The 14,803-nt window shown below is 44.1% G+C and overlaps 1 protein-coding gene across 1 annotated transcript; it reads right to left on the bottom strand.

The window, feature by feature from the left end:
* Positions 1 to 3,244: 3,244 nt before the first annotated feature.
* Arl6ip1 (ADP ribosylation factor like GTPase 6 interacting protein 1) lies at positions 3,245 to 14,558 on the bottom strand. Its single transcript, XM_005075626.4, has 6 exons — positions 14,401 to 14,558; positions 11,864 to 11,997; positions 11,296 to 11,415; positions 6,557 to 6,674; positions 5,757 to 5,841; positions 3,245 to 4,820 (listed from the first exon to the last, which is right to left on the bottom strand). Exons 1-6 carry the CDS (start codon positions 14,434 to 14,436, stop codon positions 4,702 to 4,704), a joined length of 612 nt encoding a protein of 203 aa, XP_005075683.1. The 5' UTR covers positions 14,437 to 14,558; the 3' UTR covers positions 3,245 to 4,701.
* Positions 14,559 to 14,803: the final 245 nt, after the last annotated feature.

Below are 14,803 nucleotides of genomic sequence, written 5' to 3'. Positions count from 1 at the left end.
ACACCCAAAAAAAAAATAGTGTGGGTGATTTCTTATAGGACGATCGATGCGAGGGCGGGGAGGTTTCGAATGGGAGGACTGAATTCTTAACTGTTTAGGTCTTGCGCTGTAGCTCAGGTTAGTTTGGAAATCGCTGCAGTCCTTCTGCCTCAGTTAGGGTCCTGGCATTAACACCACGGCGGGCATTTCCTTGGTTTTTTTTTTTTTTGTTTGAGATAATTAAACTCACTAGGTAGCTACGACTGTGCTGGATCTGTCTGGACCAGGCTGATTTCTACCTGCCTGATCCACCTGGCTCTGCTTCCTAGTTCTGGGATTAACGGCCTGCACCACAGTACCCGGCGGTTTTGGTTTGAATGGCGTTTGCCCTTTGGAGGCTGGAACTCACCAGCATGCTCCAGGCTGTCCCCAGATTCATGTAGTCCTGACTCAGCATCGCAAGTGGGATTACTACCATGGTACACTTTTTCTTCTCCCATTCTTTAGTCTTTTATTATGTAGCCCGAGTTGGCCTCAGATTAGTGATCCCTCTACCTCACCTGCCTGGAAACTGGGGTTACACCAGAAACGAATCGATTGTCTCCTAGCCTGGACTATTAAGTTTCAAGCCAACAGAGGTTTATTTTGTTTTTTTTTTATTTTTTATTTTTATTTTTTTTGGTTTTTCGAGACAGGGTTTCTCTGTGGCTTTGGAGGCTGTCCTGGAACTCGCTTGGTAGTCCAGGCTGGTCTCGAACTCACAGAGATCCGCCTGCCTCTGCCTCCCGAGTGCTGGGATTAAAGGCGTGCGTCACCAACGCCTGGCCAACAGAGGTTTAATAAACTTTATTCCACCTTTAATCCCAGGACTCCGGAGGCAGAGGCAGGCAAATCTCGGTGAGTTCGAGGTCCGCCTGGTCTACGGAGCGAGTTCCAGGACAGCCTCCAAAACAATACAGAGAAACCCTGTCTCGAAAAACCAAAACAAACAAACAAAGATTTGTTCATTGCTGTGGGCACAAAGTGTATAAAGGCATCTGCCACACACTAGGCCCTCAATACATAGCTGATAGACAAGTCAGTTTCCCATCATTAAAATAGAGATGATACCACCAACCACTTGAGTTGCTTTGAGCAGTGAGCATTGCCTCAGCGTCCCAGCAGAGTCTCTCATCTCATGGGAATCTTCATTGCCTATCATATCGCTCAAAACACAAGGACCATATGGCTTTTTCCCCCAAGGTTTATTAGGATTTTAAACACAGGTATGGCTATGGAGTACAGACTGGTCTCGAACTCATCATCCTCCCCAATTCTCTTGACATACTATCTCCTCGTACACGTGCCTTGCTCTGTTTCCTAGAAATGTGCAGTTTGCTTCCCTTTAGTGCCTTGGCAGAAGGCTAGAATTAGGGAAACATCTCTTATTTTCAGGGGTTTTGTTGTCGCCATTGTTTTCTTCCGGACAGGGTTTCTTTGTGTAGCCCCAACTGTCCTAGAACTCACTCTGGAGACCAGGCTGGCTCAGAACTCATGGAGATTCATCTCTGCTTCCTGGGCAGAGTGCTGGGATTAAAGGTGTGCCCTGCTGCCACCACCTGGCAAAGATTTATGTATTTTATGTGTATGAGTGCTGTCTTCATATATGACTACATGCCAAAAGAGGGCATCAGATCACATTATAGATGGCTGTGAGCTACCATGTGGTTGCTGGGAATTGAGTTCAGGACCTCTGGAAGAGAGCAACCAAGTCTCTTAACAGTTGAGCCATCTCTCCAGTCCCAACATCTCTTATTTCCAAGGGCTTTCTTTCCATAGGAAGGACATAGAATGTACACTTTCTGAATACTGCATCTCCCTTTTACTCAGCAGACATCTGAGTACCAAGCATGTGCCAACTGTAGCTCCAATCCTTAGGAAACTCCAATTGTAGCCAGAGACAGACAGCTAATCAAGACAGGACCACAGCCACACAGGCAGAGGATGAAGGCTACCTGCCACAGCTTTCCTAAAGGAATTGCTTCCATAAGCTGAGCTCCTAACAAATGCTGAGATCTGTGATGTTATCTCCATTTCACAGGTAAGATAACTGTCATCTTAAATGAACCTGGTAAGAAAATTTAAGGAAGCTGGGCATCGGTGGTGCACGCCTTTAATCCCAGCACTCAGGAGGCAGAGGCAGGTGGATCTCTGTGAGTTTGAGACCAGTCTGGTCTACAGATCGAGTTCCAGGACAGGCTGCAAAAGAAAAGAAAACTTGAATTCAAAGTGGAGGCGGGCAGCAGGGTGGGAGGATACTAGTTAGATTCCTTGGTGAGGACTTCCCTACTTGAGCCCACAGGCTTCTTGCTATGTAGGCTTGGTGAGTCAAAGCATCTGGATGGCACCACACTGATGAGGAGCTCCTAGAGGAGGGAACTTGTGTAGAAATGGGTAAGAAAACTCAGGATGCTGGGCAGAAGGAAAGTGGAACAAAATCCTGCAGAAACGGACATACATCCTTGATTTGTTGGAGGGAAACTATAGAATCTGGTGGAAAATAAGCATTTAACTACCCTTTAAATACTAGGATGGGTGGAGTGACACAGGACTGGAATCCTCACACGTGAGAGGTGAAGGCAGGAAGATCTGAGGCCAGCCTGGGCCTTCTGAGACTGTCTAAATACACCAAAGACCACTCTTTCCTTCCAAATGTCTCCACATGAGCCTTGGAAAGATAGACCCTCCCAAGAGCACTCAGACCAGTCTTCAAAAGGGAACTTACGCTATGGCCGGAGGTAACAAAGGATGGCTATGGTTTCAGTCACATATAGCTAACCTGAGCAGTTGCCACAGATGCATGGTTAAAGACCAGTGTTTCTTTTTATGATTTTGAATCAAGTCTTCCTATGTAGTCAAGGCTGGGCTTGAGATTACAAGGTAGCAATTTCAAAGTCTCAGACAACCACAAGAGTGATGACCTTAGCTTGAGACCCCAAGTTATGGCATCCAACTTGAGGTGTAATTTCAAAAGGCAGCAAGTCATTTATTGATCATCAACCACCTGTGTTGGAAGGAAAAAGTACAAGCTCTTTGAGCCTCTTCTGTCCCTGCTGATCCCTCCCCTCAGACCTTGGAGTCTCAGTGTTTTCCTTTCTGTCTAGTACCGTGTCCAGGTGTTCCTTTTAAGAGTACCTTAGAGGGCAAGGACTTATAGTGACAACAGGGAGGTTACTAATCAGATTCATAAATTTCAACAGTCAACAACAAAATTGAGACAAAGAGGTTCCAGCTTTTTTTTTTATTTTATTTCCCCTTTTACACAAAACAAAGTAGAAGAAATGATTAAAACTGCCAAAGTAGTTAATTGGTAGAACATGTATTATTCACACATACACACACACAAAACTCCAGGTAGGAAGACAGGCTTATTTACAAGAAAACATGTAAAATGAAGGTGGATGTCACGAAACAAAACCACACACATGCTACAACAGGTGCCACTGTTTACAGTGCAGGGGAGGTGACAAAACAGAGGCAGACAGATGCACAAGGTGCAGCTTCACAGCATCAGTGCAACGGATCCACAAACTCTGTTACAGCCAGTCCATGGGCTAAAGAGTTGTTCCCAATGTGTCCTATTTTGGCCCTCAGAGGTTGAGTCCTGCAGACTTCAACTGCTCTAAAAGTCTACCCACTGAAAGGGCATGTGATCACAGTAAACTTAAGGAGTTACAGACGCTACACAGAACAGTCACCCATCAGCAGTCTGCTCTCAGCTACAACCCTGCAGAGGGAAAGTCAAACACCAGTGTAGACACTGCTCCCACGTGTAAACCCAGAGCGCCACTGAAATAGAGCCAGCATTACTGGGCGGAGGTGGGGTGGGGGAGTGGGGGAGGGAATATATGAGAATTTCCGGGCTTACTTTTAAAGGGTCCCTCCCCCACCTGCTCTTAAAAATTAATAGATGTTCTAGTTTTCAGAGAGAACAAAGAGGACATTTATATGCCTGGCTGGCCTAGGAGTAAAGTCCCAGACATTTTAAGTCAGCTGAAAATCTGGAACAAAGAGAGTGCTAAAATTTCCAAGTACAATCTTCTGGAAGTTTGTTGTTCAAAAGCTGTTTAAAGGACAACTTGAAGCAGTGCAAAGGGAATGAGAGGTCAGTCTAAACTGACAGATTCCTCATGAGAACAAAGGAGCAATGCTTCCTAAAGCTGCTATATTCCATACAAGAGAGGAACTCACACACTAACTAGGGTGTGGATTTTTATACTATCCCATGGGCATTCTCCCACAGTGGGAAATCAGGAATGAATCTTAAGTGGTCTCAAAGTGGTAAACCTGGTCTCTGTACTCACAGAGATAGACGATTTGTTAAGCAGACTGTGGAAGCAGACAGTAGAACCAGCTTCCTGTAGCCACAGACCACTACCTTGAATATAGCTAAAGCCAATATCAACAACTACCCAAAGTCACAGTTCACTGTACAAAAGAGCAAAGTTCACCACTTTAGTATTTTAAAGGAAGTTGATAAGAATAAAAGTTCAATAAAACAAGTTATACTGACGGGAATATACCCAGCTACACCTGGCAGTAGACAGGGCACAAAGCCTAGCCTGTGTGAATCTCTATTAACAAGGGCAGAGTGAGGGAAGAAAGAGCCACTGTAACATTTTAGTATCCAGACAGCACTGTGCAACTGTTCCCAGGGGCAGGGCACACTCCACTCAAGTTGCATTAATCATTTTTCTTTTCTTTTTGCTTGAGAAGTTTGTTTATCTCTCTTTTGGCCATTCCAATGTACTTCAAAATGATCCCGTGTTGGTTTAGTCCAGGAAGCAACAGCGCAAAAGTCACTTGAAATAAAGAAATGAAGTTGAGGAAGCAGTACTTAAGTCACAGACAAAAGCAGGTAGACTCTGGGGGAAGCAACATGAAATGCACTGTTCCATCAGGATTCAGTCCCCACCATGCCTTTCTGCGGCCTGTGCATTCATGCCCATGCACTATGCTTTCTATCTTACCATCCTTGTCTTTACTTCCTACAGGCTTTAATAAAGTCTCTGAGATCAAGGGTCAGACCTCTTTAAGCTATTTTAATTTTATGTGTATACAAGTGATTTCCCTAAGACTGGAGTTATAGGCTGTTGTGAGCCAGCATGTGAGTGCTGGACATAGAATAAAAACAAGTGCTTTTAGCCATGAAGTCTTAAGTCCTGACTTGAAATCTTTTTGCCCTTGAGAAAAGAGCTCAGCAGGGCAGCTGTAGTGCACGCTTTTAATCCCAGCATTTGGGACACAGAGACAGGCGGATCTCTGTGAGTTTAAGGTCAGTGTGGTCTACAAAGTGAGTTCCAGGACAGCCTCCAAAGCTGGAAAGAAACAGAGAGAAAAAGCCAAAGAGGGGGCGGGGGTGAGGAGAGAGAGAACAGATAGAGAGGAGAGACAGATAGAGAGAGATAGAAGGAGGGGGGAAATCTCGTGTAGCCCAGGCTGATTGTCAATGTGACATGTGGCACATAGCCAGGGATGATCTTGAACTTGTGCTCCTTCTGCATCTAAGTCCTTAGTTCTGGGATTAGTTTTGTCTAATACTGGGTATCAAATCTAGGGCTCGGAACACACAGAGCAAGAACTCTACCAACTGAGATATGTCCCCAGCACAGGCTGGAGTCTTCAGTCTTCACCTTGCTACTCTTCCACAGGTCCTATGAATACTCACTTATCTATTTATAGACTACACTACAGATTTCCCTGTTAAGACTCATGTGTGATGTTCCTCAATGACTTACCAATCAGGTAGGTGAGAAGCAGGTTGTGAACTTGCTGTCCCACCCAAGCAACCGCAGCAAGAGAAACGATCATGGTCATGAAGTACTGTTAAGGAAAAGAACAAGAACTTGTCAGCTCTAAGCAGCAGACTAACGAGGGCAGCTCTGAAGGTTTGCTTCACCACTCTCTACACTGTGCACAGGTGACCAGAGCACGAAGGCTTATCTCACCACTACAGAGGACCAAAGCATCATGATGTACTCCACACACATACAGCTTCACTTGTGGGCTTAACCACTTCTTTTTTCTGTTTTTCGAGACAGGGTTTCTCCGTATTATTTTGGAGGCTGTTCTGGAACTCGCTCTGTAGACCAGGCTGACCTCGAACTCAGAGATCCATCTGCCTCTGCCTCCCAAGGGCTGGGTTTAAAGGCGTGTGCCACCAATGCCCGGCCACCACTTTTCTTTTAAAGGCTGGGAATTACCTTTCTTTTATAGAAAGTATATATATTTCCTCTTTAAAATATAAACTATGTTACCTTTCCAGTTAGCAAAATCAAAGCTACAATATAATAACATAGTTTTTTGTTGTTTTCTTTTTGGTTTTTTGAGGCAGGGTTTCTCTGTATAACAGCCTTAGCTGTCCTGTAACTTTCTCTGTAGACCAGGCTGGCTTCAAACCCACCTACCTCTACCTCCTGAGTGCTGGGATTAAAGGCACGTGCCACCACCATCTGGCTTGAGAATGTTTTTTATGTGTCTTTTACTTCAGTACTTTGCTTCACATTCCAGTAAGTAAAATAAATAAATAACAAAATACCATTTTAGGCTTCTCTTCCTTTAGAGAAAAGAGGCGTTTCCACCAGCCCACAGCCCTGCGTCGAGTTTTTACTAGATTACTGCAGATTTCATGAAATCTTTGCTGTTGTTCAGTAGTCCTAGAAAAAAAGAGTTTTATTTTTGTTATAAGAAAGCAACTACATTACAGTTTAGTTATTTAACTTTTTTGAGAAAGAATCTTACTCTGGCTGTCCCTGAACTCGTGATCCTTCTGCCTCTGTACTGTCAAGTGCTATGATTATAGGCACTAGCCACAATGCCTAGAAGAGTTAAACTCCTGATCTATCTGCTTCTATCTTCCAAATGCTTAGAACATAGGTGGGTGCCTCCACATGTGGCAAGAGTTATCTTCTTTTTTTTTTTTTTTTAATTTTATTTATTATGTATACAGTGTTCTGTCTGCATGTATGCTTGCATGACAGAAGAGGGCACCAGATCTCATTATAGATGGTTGTGAGCCACCATGTGGTTGCTGGGAACTGAACTCAGGACCTCTGGAAGAACAGTCAGTGCTCTTAACCTCTGAGCCATCTCTCCAGCCCAAGAGTTATCTTCTAAAACAAAGTAAAAGCAAACAATGAATCGCCATTGATTGCACTTTTTAAAAATTGTGTTACTTGTGTGTGTGTGTGTGTTTTTTTTTTTTTTTTTTTTTTTGGTTTTTCGAGACAGGGTTTCTCTATGGCTTTGGAGGCTGTCCTGGAACTCGCTCTGTAGACCAGGCTGGCCTCGAACTCACAGAGATCTGCCTGCCTCTGCCTCCCGAGTGCTGGGATTAAAGGCGTGGGCCACCAACGCCCGGCTGTGTTACTTGTGTTTTATGTGTGTGTTGCCTACATGTTTGTTTGTATACACAGATGAAGTGCCTGGTGCCTACAGAGGCCAGAAGGGTGTTAGATCCCGTAGAAGTAGGGTTATACTGGGAATCAAACTCAGGTCCGTCCTCTAAAGGGGGCAAGAGCTTTTAACCTTTGGGAACTTTCCAGACCCCAGAGTAACTACATTTTAAGACAGATTTCACAGGCCAGAAACATTTTTACATAAGTATGCCATGCACATATTTTTTCTATACATTTTATTTATTTTATGTGGAAGTGTGCATACATTTTATGAGTGCGCAGCACCAGTGTATGAGGAAGTGAGAGGAAAGCCTACGGGAGTGATTTCTCTCCTTCCACCATATGGGCCTCAGGTTTCCAGCTCAGGTAATCAGGCTTAGTGATAGGCACCTTTACCAGCCCTTGTGCACATATTTCTAGTAGAATAATGGTACAGTTCTAAAGCCACATTTGACTAACTACAGTAATAACAGGAATCATTTCTTCTATGAACTGTGTCCATGGTACAAATTTGGTTTCTCTATTTCAGTTTATTTTTCAGCTCCAAGTAAATTTTGCATTGTGCTCATCATCAATGCTCCAAGCAGCTGCATCTGAGTATCTGTAGTAGAGTAACTTCTATACCAGGTCAACAGGATGGTCAGAGGATAAAGATGCATGCTGCCATGCCTGGTGACCTGAGTTCAATCCCCAGAACCCACATTGGACTGAACACACTCTGGAAAGTTGATGACTTCCACATGTGCCATGGTATGTGTGCACGTGGGTGGGTACATGTAGGTGGCAAACACACACTTGAGCACATGCACGCCTGCACTCACTCACACAGGTACACAACTTACTTTTAAAAAATTGGAGCCCAATCCAAATTCCTTACGAACTCAATTCCAGTGAGAGAAAATGCAAGCAGCAACAAAACTGATAGGCCTCTCTAAGAAAGAAAGCCATATATTTCTATGTCTTTCTTTTTTTTTTTTTTTTTTTTTGGTTTTTCGAGACAGGGTTTCTCTGTATTGTTTTGGAGCCTGTCCTGGAACTCGCTCGGTAGACCAGGCTTGGTCTCAAGCTCACAGAGATCCACCTGCCTCTGCCTCCTGAGTGCTCGGATTAAAGGCGTGTGCCACCAACGCCTGGCCTATTTTTCTCATTTCTAATCTGTCCCTCTGCTATTTTATGGCATAGGTCCAGCACTAAAAAGGATCAGCCTGAGGACTATGCTGCCCTCTCTCCTGTAGTGTTAGCCTGGCAAAGGTGTGGGAGGATTTCTCAGATCATGGTCAAGGCTATGCTGTGGCTATAGTGTTCCTTTTTTCCCACAACATCCCAGATAATTAAAACATAAAACTTGCCCAGTGGATGCTATTACCACCAAACATCTGTTTCTCTCTGAAGACTTTCCTCCAGGATTATGAGTTAGTCAACTGCTGTCTGGATAATGTCAAGACCATAAATTTCCCCAAACAGAACAGCATTAAACTCCTCATGAAAAAGGAAGAGAAGTGAGTAACAAGTCCTAACACTGACCCATTAGTCTTTAAGGAAATGTGCTTACTTAACCCACAGTTTAAATTAACTCCCCAGATTCTGTGAATTTGTTCTTACAGATCCAGAAAGTACACAGTAAAGGCTCTCATTTTTACAGATTATGTAACTTGCTGTCATTTGAAAACAAACAAACAAAAAAAATGAAGGGCAAAGGCAGAACACTAATCAATTGAAAATGTCAGCTAACAGAAAAATCTATTTCAATATCTAGTTCTGTCATTATGTGTGTTCTTTCCTTACTCCAGTGGAGAACAGAACTCAGGGCACAATGTGTTCTGGAAAAGCAATCACTCTTAATACTGAGCTCTGAGAAATCCAACATTCCACTAGAATTTCAAATAGTTAATGTATTTACTTACCATTTAACTATTATCTTAGAAGTCATAAGCAACCATTCAAATAACAATAAAAATGAGATCAACAGCTCACGTGTATCAAACAGTAGAATCTATTCTTTTGTTGTTTTTGTTTTGTTTTTTGAGACAAGGTTTCTCTCTATTGTTTTGGAGGCTTTCCTGGAACTCCTCTGTAGACCAGGCTGGCCCGAATTCACAAAGATCTGCCTGCCTCTGCCTCCCAAGTGCTGGGATTAAAGGGGTGGGCCACCAATATGCAGCTTAGAACTTACTCTTATCTACTCAGAATGCACTTGATCAACTACCCCTGCACTGCCTCAAGGCACTACCTCACTCAGCCTTAAACACAACATCCCTCTTGTTTTGGGGAATGTAGGGGAACATTGGGTATCTGTGTAACCAAGACAGACAGGCCCACAGCTTGCTATGTATATGAAGCTCACTCTGGCCTCATATCACAATGTCTGTCATCCAGAGTACTGAGATTAGAGGTGTGCACCAACCCACACAGCTTAAAAGGTCAACTCTGCTGCTGGTGGTGGCAGCAGTGGCGGCATACACATTTAATCCTAGCACTCAGGAAGCAGAGACAGGCGGATCTCTGAGTTCCAGACCAGACTGGTCTACAAGAGATAGTTCCAGGGCAGCCTACAAAGCCACAGAGAAACCCTATCTCGAACACCCCCCTCCAAAAAAAAAAAAAAAAAAAAAGATCAATTCTAACAATTAAGAGTTTTGTTTTTTTTTTTGGCTGGGCGGTGGTGGCGCACGCCTTTAATCCCAGCACTCGGGAAGCAGAGACAGGCGGATCTCTGTGAGTTCGAGGCCAGGCTGGACCGACAGCCTCCAAAACAATACAGAGAAACCTTGTCTCAAAAAACCAAAAGAGTTTTGTTTTTTTGAAAGAGTTCTCTGTGTAGCCCAGGCTGTTCTTGAACTCAGAGATCCTACTGCCTCTGCCTCCCAAGTGCTGGGATAGAAAGATAAGAACTGACCCCTGGGTGTCCTTCAAACTGACCTAATACTTCTGTTTGAGGAAAGTTTGTGACTGGACAGTGTAAGACACTGAACAAGAGAACCAGCCACTGACCTTGACACAAGGTTGATTATCCTCGTGTGTGTACCCTCACAGATGAGGACTCATACATATCAAAGAGACACATTTAGACAAACCAAGTTCATGGTCCTTTAAGGGGCTGGCTTAGTAGGCAAAGGTACATTTGCAGAACTTGAGTTCAATCCCCAAGATCTGTCACACATGGTAGGAAAGAACTCTGAGAAGTTGCCCTCTGATCTCCACATGCGTGTTATGTGGTACATGCACCCTCACGCCCAAATAAATAAACAAACGTAATTTAAAAAAAAGAATTAGAAGAGTTCTGTAATTATTATTATTATTATTTTTTTTTTTTTTGGTTTTTCGAGACAGGGTTTCTCTGTGGCTTTGGAAGCTGTCCTGGAACTCGCTCTGTAGACCAGGCTGGCCTCGAACTCACAGAGATCCGCCCGCCTCTGCCTCCCGAGTGCTGGGATTAAAGGCGTGCGCCACCAACGCCCGGCTGTAATTATTATTTAAAACATCAACTTTAGAAAACACCCTTACTTAGCGGGCAGTAATCCCAGCACTGGGGGGGGCAGAGACAGACAGATCTCTGTGAGTTCGAGGCCAGCCTGGACTACCAAGAGAGTTCCAGGTCAGCCTCCAAAGCCACAGAGAAACCCTGTCTCGAAAAACCAATAAAATAAAACAATAACAAAAAAACCCTTATTTCAAGTGTAGAAGTAAAATTGAATAAACAACAACAAAAAAAAAACCACAAGTTTTTAACCAAAGTGAAATACAGAGATATAAGTACTGAAAATCCTTGACTCATTTGAATTCTGGTAAGATTTTTCACATAAGAGCAATGAGGTGTCTGATAGTTATAAAACAGTCTTCACCTAATATCATAGTACATTAATCATACATAGACACCTACCATTTATTAGAGCCAAAAATCCTTGGTGCTAGAATGGGAACAAGGTAGTCAGCCAGGCACAAAAACATAACAAAACAGGAAACACCGGACAGCACAGATGGATCAAGATAATAGATAATCCTGTTAAAAACAAAGAAAATTAACCAAAGTTAGAAAACCACTTGTCATTGTTCCTGACCAAAGGTGTTTATTTACTCCCTAGCCCATAGCTTCTCAAAGATGGTGGTGTTTCCTTTCTAATTTCCTCACAAGTGATTTTCTAGAGATATCATGGCATGATATTGTCATAGCTATCGTGGTTAATGTAAACAGAAACAGTAAAAAATTCTAGGGTCCTCAATCTTTATTAGGAAAGAACAAAAAGGAAAGGTGTTGAAACACTAAAGTTTGAGTGTGCAGGGTTTACTAAAGTGTATCAGATTACAACTTTACATAAGGAATACAAAGTCTAGAAACTGGGCAAGTTGCTTGTAAGAAAGGCATTCCATTTGGATTATGTATTACAAAAGCTTCTCTAAGCACAGGCTTTGAACCATCTGAGCACTCAGCAATAGAATCCGTCACTTACAGGAAGAGCAGGGAAACAACACCCATGATGGCAGGTGGAAACCAGGCTCTTTCCCACCGAAGGACTTTATCAGCCATGAGCATCACTTCTCCCCAGCCTTGCAGCTGCTCTTCCAGACCCGCCGTCTCCACTGCCTACACGTGACCAACAGTAAGAGTTTGTTACTCTACCAATTTCAACACTCAGAGAGTAAAAGTCTAAGGCATCAAACCGTTATCTTAAACAAGCTGAGTCATGAAAAACCGCAATTTTGTCACCAAAGATGAAAATGTATAGGTGGGTGAGAGAAAGCACATCCTTTTTTTTTTTTTTTTTTTTTTTTGGTTTTTCGAGACAGGGTTTCTCTGTGGCTTTGGAGGCTGTCCTGGCACTCACTTTGTAGATCAGGCTGGCCTCGAACTCACAGAGATCCGCCTGCCTCTGCCTCCCGAGTGCTGGGTTTAAAGGTGTGCGCCACCAACGCCCGGCGAAAGCACATCCTCAATGGTCACTTTAGCACTGGGCCATATGTCCATGATGTAACATAATACTTCCAAAGTTTCACAATATGGAGATAAGTATTTCAATATTAGTACAAGTGAGCTTAATATGGTTAACTAATATCCCCAAATTCACCCAGAGTCATGAGGCAGTGCTCAGAATATTACTCAGTTGGACACTCTACGTTTGCTCATTTCAGGTGGTTGGCATCCATCTGTTAATTGGTTATTTTATTGATTTAAGCCCTTCTAAATCCATCAGGAAAACACAATCAGTACATACAATCTCTAAAATAGCTCTTTTATAATGGAATTGCTCCAGTGGTGGCAGTCTCAGTGGAATTAAAGAAAACTACTTGAACTAAATAAGTGAAGCACTTCAAGTCCTCCATAATGGCTCCTCGTCGTTGATGATGTAACTTTGGCTAAATTTCAAATTTCTCTGCAATTTGACGACTAGGCAAAAGCATACCTTTAGGATAAGCTATTGTGGCCTAAATCTTTCAGGGACTCTGGCAAAGGAAGAAAATTAAAACAAGAAGTTGCTGAGTCTGTGTAGATCCCTGGATTCAACACCCAGGAACCACATACACACAATGGTCAAGTGACACCATAAGCTTTTCACAAAGGAATATGTAAATGATAGGACAGTCCAGACTAATTTTAGTAAAGATGAAATCTGTCACAGTACTTCTATTACATGCTTAATTTTGATACTACCCCAAACTAGAAATTCTCAGCAGTTTACATTCTATACTTCAATTGACATTCCTCAAAACTGGGAAAGGTATTTTTTTCAGCCTCTATTTAAGATGAGGAAACTGAGACAAAAAAGAGGTTAATATATTTAAATCCAGTAAATATAAGATTAATGGCCTTGCTCTCCTTAAAGTGATATTGCATTGATGAAAATAGTTAAGTTTGTGATCAGGCCCTCTCTCTCCTGTGACAATTTCCTTTTACATTAATTAATCCTCTTACTGGGTTGTTTGCTGGTGTGTGTGTGTGTGTGTTGTGTAGGGCAAGTATCTCTATTGGATTGTTTGCTGGTGTGTGTGGCAGGGTGTGTAGGTATGTGTAGGGGATAGTATTTAAGGGGCCAGGGAAAGCAAAGTGAAAATCTTGCACAATCCTGCAGTGACTACAGTTCTGTAGATACTTGCTAGCATTTATGCTCTTAGAAGTGCAAAAGCAGAACTTAAAAGCAGGTTGGTCTTTTCATTTCTGATATGGCCTGTCTTTCCCTGGGGAATGGGAACAGAGGAAATAAAAGGATCTCTCATTCTTGCCTAGATAATACAGTTGAATTTGTAAAACTAGCAAGGCCTGGTGATGCACAACTGTGACAGGAGAATGACAAACGCAGGGTTAACCTCGATACATGGGTCAGGGCCAGCTTGGCTACATGAAATCCTGGTCTCAAAAAAAAAAAAAAAAACAAACCAAAAACCTGTAACGAAGCAAATGTTTTCTCGTCTGATACCACCGCATGCGGTTCCTTCTAATCATTTTAAAGTTGCATCCGTCCAGTCCCGTGAGCCCCCTTGCCAGCTCCCAGACAAGTGCCAGGACTCCCCTTTCCGCTGAGCCCACTTTTCAGCTTCCTGCGGTGAACTCTCAGCCAGCTACAACAAATTCTGTGTCAGCGATAACTAATTCTCTGAAGCAGCCCTTTGACCCTCAACCCTCGCCCAAGTTAGGGGGCGGGGGAGAACCACACAAACAATCTACCGAACATGAGATAAAAATCAAAGAGGGCGGAACAGGCAGGTCTCCGGCCTGAGCCCCGGGAGCTAGACAAGGCCCCTGGCGGCCGAGTGCCCTAACCTGCCACCCAGGTTCCTTCTCGCCAAGGGACCTCTTCTCACACTTCCTCACGCGCGGTCATTGCCTCGTAAAGCACGCTCCCCGGAGAACGTTGGGGATGGGCAGTAGGGACCGACACCGTGGAGCTAGCTGTGCAGGGAGCAGCAGGATCAGGCCTGCCAGCCCCAGGAGTCACCGAGGCCAGGAGGCCTAACGGAAAGCGCCGGGGACAAGCCGACGACCGCGACTCACCAGCAGGTTGCTGCTGCGGTTATCTCCCTCCGCCATCGTTACGGATGCGTAGTCTCAACGAGCAGAATACACCTCCACCAGCACCCGCTCGCCGACCGGAGCGCGAGGGAACGCCCCGCAGGCTGCTTATGTAGGCTGGCTGCCCTTCCCGACAGCCCTCGTGAAGCTCGCTCCTCATTGGGTAGATGGCACTCCAGCTTCTGGGAAGCCAAGCCAACCGGCAGCCAGCGCATGACTTGAAATCCAGGTCAAAGGAAAGGGAAACTGCGCGGAGCGGAAGGACTTCGGCCAATCAGAGTACAGGGGTGTGGCCCGCTGGAGGCGGAGCGAAAGGGAGCGGTTCAACCGCCGTCCCAAGTCTCTCGCCCGACTGGATCTCAAGACCTCTGGGGGTCAGCCTGGC

Source organism: Mesocricetus auratus, unplaced genomic scaffold, assembly GCF_017639785.1.
Source record: "Mesocricetus auratus isolate SY011 unplaced genomic scaffold, BCM_Maur_2.0 Super-Scaffold_4256, whole genome shotgun sequence".
NCBI classification, from domain to species: domain Eukaryota; kingdom Metazoa; phylum Chordata; class Mammalia; order Rodentia; family Cricetidae; genus Mesocricetus; species Mesocricetus auratus.
The sequence above is the reverse complement of the archived record's forward strand: the minus strand, read 5'-3'. Positions and strand labels throughout refer to the sequence as shown.

What these genes read in the sequence shown, in the direction of transcription:
- Arl6ip1 (XM_005075626.4), bottom strand. Translation starts at nt 14,436, where the DNA reads ATGGCGGAGGGAGATAACCGCAGCAGCAACCTGCTG. An exon ending in ATTTTTGGCTCTAATAAATG is followed by an intron (nt 6,675 to 11,295) that starts GTAGGTGTCTAT and finishes CTTTTTTTCTAG; the next exon opens with GACTACTGAACAACAGCAAA. An exon ending in GCTTCTCACCTACCTGATTG is followed by an intron (nt 4,821 to 5,756) that starts GTAAGTCATTGA and finishes CTTTATTTCAAG; the next exon opens with TGACTTTTGCGCTGTTGCTT.